We start from the raw sequence: 19049 nt of genomic DNA, 5'->3' as shown, positions 1-19049 counted from the left end.
AAAGCAAAACTCTAATCAAAGCTGAGGCCAGAAATCGGACTGTGAGACAGACACTGTGATGCACACAATTGGCTGTAAAATCGCACAGGCATTGGAATGGCTCTGACTAATATGTGACTAACAAGAATTACTGTCACCTTATATTTAGACTAAATTTATTGCATGAGAAGCTCTTCCAATTTGAAAAAATGAAAACAAACTTTTACAGAAAGTGAGACCATGAAAGATGAAAACTAAAACGACTTATTATAAACTAAATGTTAACTATAACCAGTGTGTTCCAGATATGACCTGTATCGTATCTCACATCAAATATGACTAAAATAAAAAGCATCTGAGCAAGATTAAAGTGAAAGCCCTTCCAACACGAACACAAACCAAATAGCTCTTAATAGTAGCATTGGCAGCACCAACACATATTTCAAAACAGACTTTGTGCTTTTTTAGTGGCGAACACATGGGTAAAAAGATAACAGAGAGGACCACAGTTAAATAGATCATAGTTTAATGCTGAAGATGAACCCACACACCCAACCACGGTGTCCCCTCACTTCAAGTCTGTCATGTCAGTAGCTTTCTTATTAACGGCACAATATGGCACTCCTCCATACACACCCACACACCCACACACACACACGCACACCCTTAAGTTTAATTATTATAATCCACAAATGTATATTCTTTTGTCTCACAATTCTATGTCACTACTTAGTTAAATATGTACACAATGATGCGGTAGGGCTGAATTAATTCCTTCCAATCAAAGTTCAATTTCAATTCAAGGAAAAAAACATTTTTCAGTTCTAAAATAGATCGATTTTCCTGTTAATTCAACAGGAATCTACATTTCTTTTCTTGGCTCCAAATAGCCTAAAACACAGCTGTACAGTGTCTTTCATCGAGATGTTGGTGGCTCATTTTCATCTCCTGCTCCTTTGAGTGTCTACCTCCTTCCTCTGTAAGCTGACTCCTCAGGGAAAGGTGGACTGGGAGGGAGAATTTGGCACAAGGCAGGAGTGTCGTCACAGCCAGAAGTAGTAGTAGATGGAGGGGTCCTTACAGCCTGTCCTATAGTGTACAACAGTCCTGAGAAAACGTTTATGTAGTTGAAAGTGACACTTTGAATCCAGCGATTCCTTTTAGAGAACTAGTCCAGTCTTATCAGAGTGACAAACAAGGAAAGGACAAGGGGGGAAGAAGTACCCAGTCAAGCCACCCTGTCGATCCATTTACTCATCTCTTTCTTTAACACCAGAGCTCATACATGTGATCAGTCGCCTCCTTCCCTGTCCTCTATTCCAGGCTCAGGAAGTTGAGTCCTCGCTGTTCCCATTCCTCTGTTTTCTCCTGTCCCTTGCATCTAGGGATGTGGGAGGTTCATTCGGTCCTCTATAAGAGTGTTGTCAGTGCCCTGTGCCTCCATACACTGCTTGACAGTTGCTATGACTCCAGACAGACGCCTGTCCAGGGCTGCGAGGTGTGGCTCGGCCAGGATTGGGTGGATAGGGTCGAATGCCAGAGCCTGCCGCATTGCTGAACTCAGAGCTCCCCCTCTCAGCAGGTTTAACCTGTTCCATGTGGACACACGAACCCTGAGAGAGAAAGGAAAAGCAAGAGATATAGTAGTAAAAAATTATCATAAAAATTTGATCATCAAGAATTGAGATTTGATCATTTCCTGAGTACTCACATGCAGCACTGATAGAGTGGTGCGAGGATACTTCGCTCATCCAGAGCTGCGTTCCCAAAGCTGCACACAGAAAAAAACACAACATAAAATGAAATTACAATTAAAAACTAAAAGTAAGGCAAATGAAGCAAGAGCCCCGTCTGCACTGCGGTTAGAAGAAGCTATCAAAATGCATTAGCCACACTCTACCGGCCACGGCACTGTAGAGAACTGCACACACACTCCAAAACACACACGTCTACGACACACTCCACTCAGCAAAGTCAACTGAACCAGACCGAGCGTGAACTTTGTGTTTGTTATAACAGCAGTTCCCCTGTTACCTGATGTGCTCTTCTGATGAGCCTTCAGGTTTAAAATCATCCAAAGGATCAAGTGGGACATAATGCAAGAAGACACATCATTATTAAGCATTTATAAGTTATTTTGGTTTTAAAATGTAAAGATCTGTCCAGAAATTGTAGTATTGGATTGTTAAAAATTGTTACATTTAGCTCAGTAACTGAAACTGTATCTATTACAGTGCTCAGGTAAAGTGTGCAAATGTTGTCATTTTGTCTTTCAAGGCCATGCACTGGTCATGTTGCAGACATGGCTGTGTTACAGGTGGAACAACATGTTGCTATTTCCTCTCAAACCACGACTATTTTCCAACAGTATTTACATTTTGCTTAGTTTTGTTTTATATCTTGACGCCACACGTCCAAGTGTGCCCACACGGCCGGCATCTTTTTTTGTACCAGCTGTTCCTCATCTGCACTCATGGCCTCAGCTGCAACTCCTTAAAAATCGCAGTGGTTTTGTTGGGCACTCATGGTTTACAACGGATACAATCAGTTGTTACTTTGGGTCAGATGTGATTTGTTGATTTACTTTTAGCCGCAGAAGACAGCCAGTCTGAAGGAGCTCATTTCCTGAACACACAGATGTTACTTAGATTAAGTTGGTGAGAGATTGATGTGTCGGTTTTGGTCAGTTTTCCGCCCTAATTCTAGTATAATGTGACACTGACTGTCTGCTCAGTAAGGAAATGACTCAACTCTTGGAAGCAGTAGACAATCTGCTGCTGGCTGGCTCAACTTAAAAGCAAGTCTCTTCTCAGATAGGGATCCCAGACTTGTGCCAAAATATCAAGAAAAAACAAAACAAATAATATGAAGCCACTAAAATGACACTAAATGCTCACTGACTGTTTTTTCCATTCAATATATGATGATATAAATGATATAATCAGTAGCTCAATTGGAAAAACAGCCATTATGCCCAGGTAAAAGGTTCTTCAGTTCATGACCTCATCCTGACAACTGTGATTACTTCTTGAAAAATGTTGAAGTGAGACGGAAAAGTTTCCACTGTTGGTTTTGATCACCAAAAACAAAATAACTTCAAAGAGGGATTGACTGCTAGATGTCCTCACTTCATGGAAGTGGATGTTCACCATGAGTCAGTTATAAAGTGGTTTCAGTGGTGATAAGTGAGTTCTTGAAAAAGATGGGCATGGGGGAAAATGTCTGAACAAACTGCAACTGAAAATTAGACTTCAAATATAAGATGAAAAAGGGAACTTCTTAAAAAGAATCAGACTGTTGTGAGCTGGGATGGAACGAGTAAAGAAAAAATGTCACTTGATATATGATAGTACTGTTTAATTAAAGAACACCTTTAGGCTACACAATAAATTGCATTAAATGTCAACGTATACACTAGTGGAACAACATCACACCACAGAATACTGATGTCCAAACCAACAACAAATGATATTTCTATAGAGGCACTTTGCACCCTGAGCATACAATTGATTATCAGTTACAAATATACATCCACCTTCCTCTGTACAGCCTTACTGGCATTAATGTTAAAAGAGGACAAAATGAGACCATAGCAGCTGCAGCCCACAAACACATATTAAAGAAAAGGAGAGACTACACAGTTTTTATACACCACATAGCGCACACACACACCTTGTGGGCCTTGTGCACCTGAAGTCCTCCACAATCTGCTCTAGGTTCTACTTCTCTGCTCGTTCATTCTCAAAGCATAATATAACCAGTCCACTCAGCCTCTCTGTCCCACTATAACCAGTCCACTCAGCCTCTCTGTCCCACTATAACCAGTCCACTCAGCCTCTCTGACCCACTATAACCAGTCCACTCAGCTTCACTCAGAGGTTTAAAAATTCTCAAACAGTACAAGTACACAAAAAAACGACTGACATTACAGTCATGTGAGTAAATATAATTCTTTACTTCCACCTATTTGTGTGTTAATGTGCCAAAACATGTTGTTTGCAGAGTGCCGAATTTTCCAGTAAGTCAGTGTTACGGATTTATTTTATACATGTTAATGTTGTGAGCAAAACTAACTCTAACAAACTTGACATTTCCAGTTAAACTGACAATATTCCTTTGTTGGAAAGACAGTAATCCCTTCTGTGCCAATGTGGTTTAATGTTACACAGTGTCCAATATGAAAAAGTTCTGTTTAATTTAGGGAATTTAGGGAATTTTACAATGAACATTTTGATTCTCCTATATCATTGAAAAACCTTAAATTTATTGATTTATGCATCTTTGTGTTTTTGATAGTTTATTATTGTAACTCTGTTAAGGAAATCTGCTCAATATGAATGATTTCAAGGGAAATGATGATCTGTTATTTAAAAAAAATAAAAATAAAATAAAGGACAAAAGAATTGATCTTGATTGTTAAATCCTTCACATTACCCACCTCTTTGCGTTGTCGAGAAGGATGAGCATGCTGGCGCCGCCGTCATCCTGGAAACTCTCATAGTGATGCCGATCAGCGTTCCCAATGAGATAATCAAATATGGCTGTGTCGATGACGTCCAGCAGCCTCGGCCCTGCATCATATGGAGGCATTTTCTTCACCGCCTCGCAGTAACTCTCATCATACTCCCACCTAGACGATACACACGAATACAAATCCATTGAAATCAGATCCAAATCTAGCACGTTTATAATACATGGTCTGTCATGCATGCAGACACACAGCAGTAAACCACTGCCACTAAATATTCAAAAGGTGGTATCTGTTTTTATGAGCAGGTAAAAATTTAGCCAAATTGATTAAAAATTCTGATGCCTATAAAATATGACTATGTCTTTTAAAATGATGTGCCACTGCAAACAAATGTGAGGTGGCCTTTATTTATGTTGCATTTCAGTATGTTTTTTTTGTATGTTTGTGTGTGAATTCCTTGTATACAGTTGTACTCTCTTCATACACAATACTTCTATGACCTTCACTCTACACTCACTACAACCTCCTCCCTGCCCTCAGAGCAGAGACGGCCAAGACACAGACCCTCGTGATCTACAGCCAAGCATGTTTCTTAAAAAACCCTATACTTACCCTATGCGAGAGCGAGACACTTCTTGTAAAGTCAGCTTTAGCTTAACATTTAATGACCACTGAGTGAGTGTCAAGTGTCATGATTCTCTCTGATGATGTCAATATAATGTGCTCATGGCCCTGCTGTATCTACATTCAAGCACCTCTGGGCAGAATATTCACCTTAAGCTATCATCCACAATTTAACCTTGATAATGCAGTATAATGGCAGCAGAAAAGAGACCATACATGTATGACAACATTCTGGTAGTCTGTGTTTCAATATCATATTAGCTCGTTAGCATTCCAAAGGCATAATGCAGTCCACTACTACTATAGCAATCCTGCTCTGCTAGCTCAATGTAGTGGTAAATAAATATCTGTTAGCAATAATTATTACTTCTGCATAGTTTAACCACCACTCTTACAGACAATGGAATACCACTTGCTGAGTGAGCACTATGTGATGACATAGTACAGTTTCTTTGGGGAAAAACAATACTTTGGAGTAAAATGTAATTTATAATTTATTTTTTTTTGGATCTGTAATTTTTTAATGATTTCCTTACCATTTCCATTAGGTTTCCTGGAAAGAACAATGTAATAGTATTATAGTAGTAGTAATTATGGGGAAAACAGGAACGTACTTGAAAGAAAAGGTCTATTTAAACTCAAGTAAATTTACTTTTGCCGTTCATTTATTATAGGAAACCTTATTCTTCATATATGTTGAAATGTATGCTTGCCGGTCGACACATTTCTCATTTCTGCATGTTCAGTTGATCTGCTGTGCACTGACTAAAAGACTAAGACTAAAAGAAATTAACACTAGCATTTAATTGGAATTTATAAATTGCACTAAAACTAATCAAACACTGTCTAATAATAAATAACAAGTTCTTTACAGGAAATGTCTTGGAAATTATTAAGAAATTACCAAATTACAAATCTGTAAAATAAACTTAGCAATTTTTTTTTTTAAATTATATTAAGACACATACTAGGGTATGGGTCTTAATATAATTTAAAAAAAGGTGCATGTTGGACTCCGCCAGGGCTGCCCTTTGTCACCGGTTCTGTTCATAATTTATATGGACAGAATTTCTAGGCGCAGTCAGGGGCCGGAGGGTGTCCGGTTTGGGAACCACAGGATCTCATCTCTGCTGTTTGCAGATGATGTCGTTCTGATGGCTTCTTCAAACCAGGACCTGCAGCATGCACTGGGACGGTTTGCAGCCGAGTGTGAAGCAGCTGGGATGAGAATCAGCTCTTCCAAATCTGAGGCCATGGTTCTTGACCGGAAAAAGGTGGTTTGCTCTCTTCGCGTGGGTGGGGAGTCCTTGCCCCAAGTGGAGGAGTTTAAGTATCTCGGGGTCTTGTTCACGAGTGAGGGACGGATGGAGCGTGAGATTGACAGGCGGATCGGTGCAGCGCCTGCAGTGATGCGGGCGCTGTATCGGACCGTTGTGGTGAAGAAGGAGCTGAGTCGAAAGACAAAGCTCTCGATTTATCGGTCAATCCACGCTCCTGCCCTCACCTATGGTCATGAGCTTTGGGTAGTGACCGAAAGGACAAGATCGCGGATACAAGCGGCCGAAATGGGCTTCCTCCGCCGAGTGGCTGGGCGCTCCCTTAGAGATAGGGTGAGGAGCTCAGTCACACGGGGAGCTCGAGTAGAGCCGCTGCTCCTCCACGTCGAGAGGAGCCAGCTGAGGTGGCTAGGGCATCTGATCCGGATGCCTCCTGGACGCCTCCCTCGGGAGGTGTTCTGGGCATGTCCCACCGGGAGGCGGCCCCGGGGAAGACCCAGGACACGCTGGAGGGACTATGTCTCTCGGCTGGCCTGGGAACGCCTCGGGATCCCCCCGGAGGAGCTGGAGGAAGTGTCTGGAGCGAAGGAAGTCTGGGAGTCCCTGCTTAGACTGCTGCCCCCGCGACCCGGCCCCGGATAAGCGGAAGAAAATGGATGGATGGATGGATGGAAGTTCTTTACAGGAAATGTCTTGGAAATTATTAAGAAATTACCAAATTACAAATCTGTAAAATAAACTTAGCAATTTTTTTTTAAAAATTATATTAAGACACATACTAGGGTATGGGTCTTAATATAATTTAAAAAAAGATTATTCATTAATTGAATGCATAAAATGGTCAAAGTGATGCACTTCTCCTGCTTTGAACCCTGATGAAGACTACAAAGGTTTGGGTTTTTTTAAAATTACAATCAACTAATGAATTGACAAATTTAAAAAACATTGAAAAGAAATCATTTAAATGATTAAAAACTCAAAGTTGCGGGTTACCAAGGAATAGCAATTGAGCCTGAATGGAAAAGAGGAGAACTCTGTCCTATCAGTTTACATTTTTATCTCATCCAAGCATCTAATCTGCGAAGAGAAGAAAGAATCTCTGGCCACCTAGGTGTTTGCTTGTTTTTTATTTTACTGATCCAGTTTGACTAATTGAATTTTAGCAACTTGAATAATAATTTGTGAACCCGAGGGGAAAAACACTTAAAAACAAGTTTCTGAAAATGCACCATGTGAAATTACTTACTGGAAAGAGAAGGATATAAACGCCATGAATTCAGATAAATGTTTTTCAAAGTAAAACATTTCAATGATATACATTTAGTGGTATTTAACTTCATAATTAGGTATTCAGGTTGCTTATGAGATCAAAACTATTAGAGCTTTTATTTGTGTTCATAGAAATATTCACTCTGCTGACACTGACACTACAGCACCTTATGATGGACATCACTAATAACTCATGCATCAAATGATGAAAGAGCTGATCATAGCATACTCTGCCCTCACTAACGTAGCCCTCCTTCAGTCACTCCCCCACCCAGGAAGCTTTTATTAAAATAAAAGGAGTAGGTGGAGTGTCATTACTCTTTAATATTAGGAAAGTACAAGCCAGTCTCTTAAAAACCACTGACCTACAAAACCACCATCATGGAAGAGCTGATGCAGCATCATGACAGCAACATTTCCATTTCCTCTGATAAACATCAATATCAATAATTCAGTCATGTCGTAGGATTTTCCCTGACTTTAAAATTGAATAAAACTACAGAGATCCTTTTTTGGAACTTAACACCCACCTGGCCAGTTTGCCCTCTCTGTATGTGCGTCCCCAGGGGTGTCTGTGTTTCTGCAATGGCCAGACGTCTGGCAGCCAAAGGGTTAACGATCCCTCCATTATCTCTCCCTCTGCACAAGCTGGCTCGCTCTCCCGACAGTAATAACACTTTCCATAGAAGCATGTATTATTACCTAGAGAGAGAGAGAGAAAAAAAAAAAGGTACACAATGAAAATAAAGCCACTTTACCATGTCGTCATGAAAGACTTGCAAACATGGCATTGTAAGGAGGTACAGTATGGAGCCATCTGCTAAGTTCAAAATCAATAACAGAGTAACAGAAAACTGAATTAGACTATTAGGTTTTATTCCTTACACCTTACAAATTAATTAACAAACCTTTTTGTCGATTAAATAAATTTCGAATATAGTCGCTGATTAATTTCTGTTGACTGACTAATTGGCTAATCAAACAAATAATTTCAGTACTAGTTAAACATAGAGACAGTAACACATCCTTGGACTACCGACGAGCTGAAATCTACATCTCTGCTTCATGGGCAGACAGCAGACTGAACTTACTGCTGTATTAACCCCACAGAAAATCCTTTTGTTGATAAAATATTCAAATGGTATCGGTACATTGATGACATCTTCTGTCTGTATTTAAGGGACTTGGATGGATTACATTCACAAGACTTCTCAATGAAAAAGAAATGCTTTTGATATAGCTCATTTCCTGGACATGTGGCTTAAGAAGAAGTCTGGTACACTATGTACTACTTTATACAGAGAAGAAACAGATCGAAACACCTTACTGCTTGCAAATAGCTATCACCCCACACCCCTAAAACATGGTCTACCTAGAAGTCACCTTTTCAGACTCAGAAGATTTTGTCACACCAGAGGATTTTATTGATCGGTAGATATGTAAAAAGGTTTGTAGAACGGGATTATCCAAGTGATTGTGTGGAGGAAGCCTATCACATGGCCTTACAGAAGTCAAGAAATTACACGAGAATCCCCCACAAAAAAATAAATACTCCATCATGTTTAGTACAACCTATACGCCAAACTGCCACAGACTGGGTTTGATCATCAGACAAAGCAATATCCACCAGTAATAGTCTATTGAAGAGGACGTAACAGACAACCTTGTACATTCTGATGTAATCGGTGAAAAAAAAAAGTACACAGTCCTTGTTAAAACCTCTTCCAAATGGGTGCTACCAATGCAGAGGATGTGCTCAGTGTAATAATATGATTAAAGGTAACTACTCATCCTCACACTGGGAAAAAGTATTCGATCCATGATGTCATCACATGTTCCACTTCTCATGTAATTTACATGATCAAATGTCTTTTGGGGTTATCATATTACTAGTTAGGGGTCCCATTTGATAGTCCAACGTTATTTCATGTCATGCTGCAAATAATACATCTTGTACATTAATTTTCAGCACATATGATACAAAGAAGGTTCACATCACTAAAACTCGATTTGAACCCACAAAAACATGCTTACAAGCAAAGTGCTGCAACATGTTTGTTTTCTTCACTGTGAAATGATGTGATCTGGGCTTGATATCTCAGGTCTGTGTTTCAATGTCAGTTCTTAAACCAGACCTGTCTCAGTCTGATCACATAAGTTTGGAGTTGGCTTTATGAAACAGAATAATCCTGGTTCAGTTTGTCAGGCTCATTCAAGACAGGCTTTTCACAATAAACCCTGCTTTTCTTCTTTTTAAAACGGTGCTGGCTCCACAATGGTGGAACGAGGTTCTCATTGACATCAGGACAGCAGAAACTCTACACATCTTCTGTCGCAGACTGAACACTCATCTGTTCAGACTGCACCTTGGCCCATTAAAAACAAAACAAAAAAACAAAGCCAAACACCCTTTCTCTATTGATTATTGTTTCTATTTTGTTTTATTGTTTGTTTTTTGGATTGCATCCACATAGCTGAAATGCACTTATTGTAAGTCACTTTAAATAAATGTGTCAGCAGAATAGAAGTAATGTAATGCAATGGAAAACACCACTCAGGTTCCTTATGAGCTGTAATATAACAAACATATAGTAATATATAGTAATACATCAGCCCTGCAATAAATATCACATTTGTTGAACTGTGAATATTCAGATGTTAGTGAGATTCTCATAGGTGTTGAGTCAAGATAATGATCATTTATGAGGCTGTAGTTTGTGGTGCTATTAAGTAAAGATTGCATAAAGATTCCATTAATCAGTGTTGGTGAATGACTATGTGTGGACACTGTTCCTGCAGCTTTAAGGTTTGGTTCACCCACACTACAAAAAGAATATTTTCTCACAACTACTGTACTGTAGACAACCCTTTTAATAGGTTGTCAACAGTTTACACAGTAGAAAGTAGTGTCATTGAATACTGTTGACAGCGAGGTCTGATCGATAATCCAGAGTGATGGGGGACAGTTTCTGGAAAACATGTTTCTGTTAAATTTTCAGTTGTCATGTTTCAACGTTGTGGTGAAGGCAGAAATCACACATTTATTTAAATATATATATTTAAAAACCTGGACAGATAAAACCAAAACTTTATACAGTGGTGTGAAAAAGTGTTTGCCCCCTTCCTGATTTCTTTTTTTTTTTGCATGTTTGTCACACTTAAATGTTTCAGATCATCAAACAAATTTAAATATTAGTCAAAGATAACACAAGTAAACACAAAATGCAGTTTTTAAACGAAGGTTGTTATTATTAAGGGAAACAAAATCCAAACCTACATGGCCCTGTGTGAAATAGTGATTGCCACCTAAACCTAATAACTGATTGGGCCACACTTAGCAGCAACAACTGCAATCAAGCGTTTGCGATAACTTGCAATGAGTCTTTTACAGCGCTGTGGAGGAAGTTTGGCCCACTCATCTTTGCAGAATTGTTGTAATTCAGCCACATTGGAGGGTTTTAGAGGGAGCATGAACTGCCTTTTTAAGGTCATGCCACAGCATCTCAATAGGATTCAGGTCAGGACTTTGACTAGGCCACTCCAAAGTCTTCATTTTGTTCTTCTTCTTTGTCTGTCAGCCTCACTAGAATGCTGTATCAAATTCACATCTGAATCCATATAAGGTCCTGCTGTTATGCAACAGACGTTGAATTAACATTCACAAACAGTTTGCTCAACTTATCTCCACTAGGCCACTTCAAAGTCTTCATTTTGTTCTTCTTCAGCCTTTCAGAGACAACAACAACATCCAAAGAACTGCAGGCCTCACTTGCCTCAGTTAAGGTCAGTGTTCATGACTCCACCATAAGAAAGAGACTGGGGAAAAATGGCCTGCATGGCAGAGTTTCAAGACGAAAACCACTGCTGAGCAAAAAGAACATTAAGGCTCGTCTCATTTTTGCCAGAAAACATCTTGATAATCCCAAAGACTTTTGGGAAAATACTCTGTGGACTGACGAGACAAAAGTTTAACTTTTTGGAAGGTGTGTGTCACATTACATCTGGCGTAAAAGTAACACCGCATTTCAGAAAAAGAACATCATACCAACAGTAAAATATGGTGGTGGCAGTGTGATGGTCTGGGGCTGTTTTGCTGCTTCAGGACCTGGAAGACTTGCTGTGATAAATGGAACCATGAATTCTGCTGTCTACCAAAAACCCCTGAAGGAGAATGTCCGGCCATCTGTTCGTGACCTCAAGCTGAAGCGAACTTGGGTTCTGCAGCAGGACAATGATCCAAAACACACCAGCAAGTCCACCTCTGAATGGCTGAAGAAGAACAAAATGAAGACTTTGGAGTGGCCTAAGTCCTGACCTGAATCCTATTACTCCTATTACTCCTGTAGTACTCCTCTCACCCATACTCCCCTAAGAGCAGGGGCCTTTTGTAGTAGGTGAGGCAACTCTTTCAAGTTTTTTTTTTTTTATTAAACACTTCTGTTGAGAACAAAATGACACATCTGTGTAGCTGCCTATACCACTGTGATAGTGGGTGTTATTCTATAAACCACAATTGCAATGGCAGTTACAGAGATGATGAGTCAAATCATGTTGAACCCTGCTTGGCGGTAAGTGACGGCTTTAAACACAAGGCAATTTACAGAACATAAATCACATGAGTGGCCTGAACAGCTGGTGGATCAGTTGCGATAAAAAAAAAAAAAATAATAATACTGCAATGTGACAAAGAGAAAACCATCACACCGGCCAACAACAGATAAAGTGAGACAGCAAAGATAAGCAGTGATGAGCACATGGTTAACCTTTACCTTTAACAGTGACCAAAAGATACTTGTGTTTTTTATCATCACATCATTAATCTATGTATATGTTAGATTGTGGGGAAACACTGAATTTACTGTGGTTCGAGATGCTCTCCACACTCGTCAACTGAGTACATAGTGATTCGGTTTGTCGGGTCACACCTTTCCAACTAAAAGTTTCCAACTGAAAATAATAGCCAAATACACCCAGAGATATTTAAGGGATAGCTACCGGTATAAATAGTATAGAAAAATCTGATTGTAAACAAATGTATATTGTCATATTGTCTACATATTGTTGAACACATGGCTCTTAACTATGTAGCCTCCATTCAGTGCACTTTCTTGACAATTTCAACTTTTTCTGGGACCACAGACATATTTTTAAGGCAGATGGACTTTGCCTTAACAAGTCATAAGTAAAATTGTTCTTCTTTAACCTATTTTACTTCCTGTGTCACCCATCTGTTCCCTTTGCTGCATGTCACCCCCTCTCTCTCTCCCGCCTTTCCAGTTTATCTATGAGCTGTCACTATCAAAATAAAGGAGTGCAGCAGGCTGTCGATGAGTGTCTGTAGCCCTAGTTTTTGCGGTGTGTTCCGCACTGTTGTCACTTGTCGGCCCTCGCCTGTGGCTTTTCGAGCTGACTGAGCATGTTGAACCAGCAGCGGTGGCCGTCAGTGAGAGAAATCACTCTGATCGGCTGTTCAGCAGAATTTCCGTCTTAGTATTACTGGATCTCAGTGCTGCATTCAACATGGTCAACCACAACACATTACTAGACCGACTGGAAAACTCGGTGGGACTTTCCGGCACAGTACTAAACTGGTTTGAATCCTACTTAAAGGGCAGGAACTACTTTGTGTCAATAGATAATTACACATCTGAGCGGACAAAGTGGAGTTCCCCGAGGCTCCATTCTGGGGCCTCTTCTATTCAATATCTACATGCTCCCACTGGAAAACAAAATATTTTTACCATAATTATGCAGACGACACACAAATTTACTTAACCATATCACCAGGGGACTATAATCCCATACAAGCGCAGAGTAAGTGCATTGAACAAATCAACGAATGGATGTGCCAGAATTTTCTTATAATAGTAATTGTTTTTGGAGCCAAGGAAGAACAATTAAAAGTTAGCGCTTAGGTTCAGTCGGTAATGTTAAAAACCAAAAACCAAGCCAGAAATCTTGGTGTAGTCATGGACTCAAACCTGAATTTCAATAGCCACATTTAGATAATTACAAAGTCAGCCTACTATCACCTGGAGAATATATCAAGAATTAAAGGACTTATGTTTCAGCAGGATTTGGAAAAACTTGTTCATGCATTTATCTTTAGATTAGATTAAATTTTATTGTCATTACACATGTACAACTACAAGGCAACGAAATGCAGTTTAGGTCTAACCAGAAATGTAATAAGCACTTGCAGGATATAAAGTATGTGCAGGATAGAGCAATATTATGAAAATATTTTACAAGTGGTACTATGGACATTATATACAGATGGCATTACTATAAACAGAAGTATACTGATGGATATGTACAATAATGAATTGGACTGGGCAGAACAGTAGTGCAATGAATTTTAAGTAGTGATCTTCAGTCAACTCGACTATTGTAATGGTGCAGCTGATTCCGAACACTGCTGCTCGCGTCCTCACTAAGACCAAAAATTGGATCACATCACTCCAGTTTTGAGGTCTTTACACTGGCTTCCTGTCTGTCAAAAAAACTTTTTTTTTTTTCAAAAATACTGCTGTTGGGTTTATAAAGCACTGAATGGTTTAGGGCCAAACTACATTTCTGATCTTCTGCTATGTTATGAGCCATTCAGACCTCTCAGGTCATCAGGGACAGGTCTGCTTTCTGTCCCCAGAGTCAAAACTAAACATGGAGAAGCAGAGTTCAGTTTTTATGCACCATATATCTGGAACAACCTCCCAGAAAACTGCAGGTCTGCTGCAACTCTGTTCTTTAAATCAAGGCTGAAAACTTTTCTGTTTGCTGCTGCCTTTTATTAAATCAAATTTGAGGCTTTTGATTCATATCTTTCACTGCACTGTAATGTTTACTCTCCTGTTTTATTTTATTTTTAACTTGTTAATTGTATTTAATTGTCTTTTTATATTTTCTTATGTTGCTTTTACATTTTGTCTTGATGACATTTATGTTTTATGTAAAGCACTTTGAATTTCCTTGTTGAAATGTGCTATACAAATAAACTTGCCTTGCTTTGCCTTACCCTAATGAGACCGTGACAACACTTGACACCTCAAGAATGATGAATTAATTTAATCTACACCTCTCTGACAGTCTTAAAGGGATACTCCAGTGGTTTAGTATTGCTATACCATAAAGTTATTGGGACTCACAAGAGACAGATAAAAGAAGAACAGTCAGAATCAAAGCAGCAGAGGCCTGAATTGAACTGTCTTTCAAACCCCATGCACCCAGTTTGTAACACAGGTTTTTGGTAATAAATGTGTAGTCTCCAAGGCCAAGCTGAGAAAATAACCCCTGATGACATAACCAGGGTTATTTTCTGACAGTTTAGCAAGCTCATTCACAGCCACATACAGGTTGAGCAGTACTCCCCAGGACAGGTAAACTGACCTTTATTTGTAGAACTGCTGGAATTCCCCTTTAATAAAAGGTAGTACTTATTGCAGGGATATTGTATTATTATTAGTTTGCAGTACATTTTCAGCCATCTTCACTCTCTATGAAAGAAACAAATCCATAAAAGAAGAATATTAAAATCTATCTATGGTTTTAATACTCTTCTTGTATTGATTTTTTGTTAAGTGCTCTGAAAAACTTGTCAAGCATAACCTTGATTGACATGATTATACTGTATCAACTGTATAGTGCCACATCCTCACTAAACAGGACTTTACAGGGCATATCCTGGTCTAGTGAGCTGAATGAGAAAGGTGAGACAGAAGTGAAAGTGATTGACAGAGAGAGTGAAAACTGGTATCAGAATTAGAAAGAAAGGGGACAAATAAGTCAAAAGACAGGGAAATCATTCATACAATAACACTAAACTCTCATTGTGGGATGTCTGTAAACACTCACTTCTTACTAGAAAGTTATTTTAGAAGTGTGAGAGAAGACAAGAGAGTGGACATATACTCACCCTGCATGAGGAAGGTGCTCAGCAGCTGGTCTGTGGCCACAGGTTTAATCTCTGTTCGCAGGCTGACATATCTCCCTACCACTAGAGGTGCTCTCCTGAACCCCAGGATCCTGCAGAGAGGACGGAGCAACAGGACATGATACCAGAACATTATTACACAGGAGTTCTGCTCCATTAACAGATCAGAGAGGATAAATGTCAGACACTCCAATAACGATGCTTACACACCTGTCTAGGTGAAAAGCAGCCACCTCTGCATTGTGTCTGTCATAGCCTGCATATGGCTCGCCTTCCACCACGTAGTCCCGGTTATATCTGAGGAAGGGTGGAGAGGACAAAAATAAGAAAGCCGAATCACTCTAAAGCATAAAATACAAGTGTGTAATCCAATTATTAACAAATCTGACCTCTTGGGTTTGAAGACCACTTTCTGTCCCCCGTCCAGCACCAGCAGGGCTTTGAGCTGCGTACCCTTATAGCCCACATCTGCCCGTTCTATCCTGGCAGTGCTGAGAGAGGTGAGCACAGCAGCCAGCTCTGGGGTCTCCTCAGGGTACACCTCTCTCGGGCCCACCCACTGGCTTGCTATCTCCCACGGAGACTGGAGGGTGTGGGTAAGGCGAGCTCCCCGGGACAGAGAGAGGCCAGCTTCCATCTGTTAAAGGTGGGTGATAATAACACTGTGTGTAATGATATTGATACACTGTATACACATCTGCCAAATGTTCACAAGCACTGTCGAGTATGACTTTATACTAGCTAGAGCCAATTAGAGTCTTGTGCAGCCTGCTTTATTAATCTCCCAAATGACAGCACTGTTGTTTTTATATATCTTTTAACCAAAGCTGAAGATGAAAATAGTTGACTGGCACCCTGACCTTGCGAAATGCTCTGAGGTCCCGTCGGCTGGCTGCGGAGCCCTCGCCTCCGTCAAGCAGGAAGATCTTGGCCAGGCCCAGCAGGAGGAGCACGGCACACAGCACCACCATACGCTGTTTGAGCTTCATCTCCACACCGACCGGCCCCCAACACCCTCCTCACCCGACGCTGTGTGTGTCCCCCGCAGCGAGTCCCCCTCACCCCTGATGCATGGCCCCTGCAACTCCCTGTCGCCCGCCCACCCACCTGCCCCGTCAGACAAACTTCTTTAAGGACGGGAGCTGTGCTTCCCTTTCTCCTGGAGCTACAATCTGAGAAAACAGGGAGGGAGAGAAACATAAATGAGAGAAGGATGGGAGGGAAGAGGAGGAGCGGCGACAGAAGAGAACTAGGAAAGGGAACAGAATGAGAGATGCAAATTGTACTGTCAATAATATGTGGAGAGAAAGGTGATTGATTTGCTGCCCCTCTCGCTTGTTTCCCCTCAAGGCAGACGATGACCCAATACTGCAGCACAGCTAAAGCCTGTCCAGCATATGTAACTACATCAGGATGACACAGTCTGGTCTGTGTAAATGTGTGTGTACATTCAAAAGTATGCCACACCACAAAACTTGTACTGTGTGCAAAATGAACAGCAAAGCTTACTTTGGCTGTTAACTGTATGTGCAGCTACAGGCCGGGCAGTGGTAAAGCTGTGGGGCCATATTTACAGCATTCAAACTTCCCTGATTCAGGTAGCTAATAAAATCCCTCCTCTCCAACACCGGATTTGGGAAAAAGAAGAACTGTCTTTTTATCGATCCTGCCTGTTTCCAGTGTGGAGATGGTGGACATGTAGTCCTGCTGTGGTGCAGAGGGGTCAGGTGAGGTGGTGGACTCAGCACAGCTCTCTACCAGCTCTCTCTAATTACAAAGCCTCATATTGAATTCACCTGCCTGCTAAATCTAAACACATTTACAAAATGAGCTGAAACCTGGGGCCTTACATGTCAGCTTTGAGAGTTGTGAGGTTTTAGTCACAGCAGTAAAATTAATACAACTGCCACGTTCAACTGGCAGTTAACTCACTCTGCTGTCGTTAATATACGTTAGCGCCAACGAACCCAGCGTAACGTTATCAAACCTGTGACATAACGAGAACAAGCTACCCATTAGCATGCTAACATACTATAAATAACGTTTCAGCTGGTTTTGATACAGCTCAGCCAGCACAGGTCTGGCCACGCAGGCAGTCGCTTCTTCCACACAATCGGTCTTTCATGATGTTGCTCCCTTTTTTTAAACACCAGTGAGCAAACGGCCACATAAAAACACCTAAATGATGGCTCTAGTTAGTTAGCTACGATGATTAATCCTGCGTTTTTGCCAGGCCACCGTTTCTGCAACGATATGGTCACATCTATCACGGCAGAGCTCATTAGCTGCTTAGCAAACCGCTGTACACCTTACTGTGTAGGTTAGCTGAAGCAGCCAGCTAGCTACAGTAACGCTACGTCGTCTGTTGTTTTTACTGGCTGCCGACCAAGCTGACTTACCTTATAGCCATATGTCGTTCACCGTAAACAAAGTAGCTCGCAAGTGTCTTTAAAGTCCTGCGATACTTAAGTTTCATATAATAAATTGTCCTGCTGCTAAAAGTCACGATGGTTTATCATTTTCTCAATCCCCCCGGTAGCTCCCTCTCCTCCGCCCTTTTCCTTCGATTCCTTCTCTGGCCTGCCGTGTCCACTTCCGAAACACCTCCTCCTCCTGTACGTGCTCCAGGTAGCCACCAGGTGGCAGTGGCGCACTAGGAGTACTTCCATACAAGGATATATAACAATGCAGATAGAAAAAGAATTACAATGCCATACTTCACCACAGTGGTTCCCAACTATTTTGACTTGCGCCCCCTTAAAACAAAGCTATATTTAGATGCCTATCCCAGACCTCTTCTCACAGTTTGCATGTCACCAGGCTGTGATCAGTTCAACCAAAGACTGATTATTCCTTTTCAGTTCTTTATTTGAATTGAATAACTAATAGAAGCCAGACATGGTTTTTTTTTTCTTTTTCTTCTGTAATTCACAAGAAATGAAGCAGTTATTTTCTGCTTTCCTGTCCTGTTAAAATCTCACAACCCCACTGATTTATCTTGCAACCCCTTGGTCTGGTCTGAAATTGTACTAATGTTTTGTTTAAAATATACTTGAGTTAAAAAAAACAAAAAAAACACCCACCACTAGCTCCTTCAAATTGCACTGTTGGATATTATATACTGAATATACCTAGTGGCAAACATTTGAAATTCAATTATAAATAATGTTTTCCTTCACTGCACTGCAAATGAACCCACAGTTGTTTATTTTGTTAGTAAAAAAAAAACATCTGTACTGTGATGGATGTGATTGTAACTGCAGCCTAGTGAAGTAATGCTTCATTAAGATAAATCAATAACTGGAAGGAAAAAAAAAGCAAACAATTACAGTAACTGGAGTTAATGTAATTTGTTCCTTGGTACTTTGTTAGCGATTCAAGAATCTCAATTTTTGGATAATATTTTGGAAAAAGGAGCAATACTAATAAAGAAATTAAGCTGACTCTGCAGGAGAAATCCCTTCAGTCAACTTTCATCAGTTACAGTCGCCCTGTCATC

At 40.4% G+C, this 19049-nt stretch overlaps 1 protein-coding gene across 1 annotated transcript; it reads right to left on the bottom strand.

Moving 5' to 3' along the window:
* Positions 1–488: 488 nt before the first annotated feature.
* Positions 489–18459, bottom strand: fam20b (FAM20B glycosaminoglycan xylosylkinase). Its single transcript, XM_044200858.1, has 9 exons — positions 17950–18459; positions 16411–16722; positions 15940–16187; positions 15761–15847; positions 15533–15642; positions 8151–8322; positions 4418–4609; positions 1691–1750; positions 489–1592 (listed from the first exon to the last, which is right to left on the bottom strand). Exons 2-9 carry the CDS (start codon positions 16537–16539, stop codon positions 1361–1363), a joined length of 1230 nt encoding a protein of 409 aa, XP_044056793.1. The 5' UTR covers positions 16540–16722; positions 17950–18459; the 3' UTR covers positions 489–1360.
* Between the last annotated feature and the right edge of the window lie 590 nt (positions 18460–19049).

Source organism: Siniperca chuatsi, linkage group LG6 (genome assembly GCF_020085105.1).
Source record: "Siniperca chuatsi isolate FFG_IHB_CAS linkage group LG6, ASM2008510v1, whole genome shotgun sequence".
Lineage (NCBI taxonomy): Eukaryota > Metazoa > Chordata > Actinopteri > Centrarchiformes > Sinipercidae > Siniperca > Siniperca chuatsi.
The sequence above is the reverse complement of the archived record's forward strand: the minus strand, read 5'-3'. Positions and strand labels throughout refer to the sequence as shown.

Excerpts from the sequence above, each read along its gene's own strand:
- fam20b (XM_044200858.1), bottom strand. The coding sequence starts at position 16,539 with ATGAAGCTCAAACAGCGTATGGTGGTGCTGTGTGCCGTGCTCCTCCTG. Across the intron at positions 8,323-15,532 it reads GAGCACCTTCCTCATGCAGG|GTAATAATACATGCTTCTAT; the intron begins GTGAGTATATGT and ends CTCTCTCTCTAG. Across the intron at positions 1,751-4,417 it reads CTTCTCGACAACGCAAAGAG|CTTTGGGAACGCAGCTCTGG; the intron begins GTGGGTAATGTG and ends TTCTGTGTGCAG.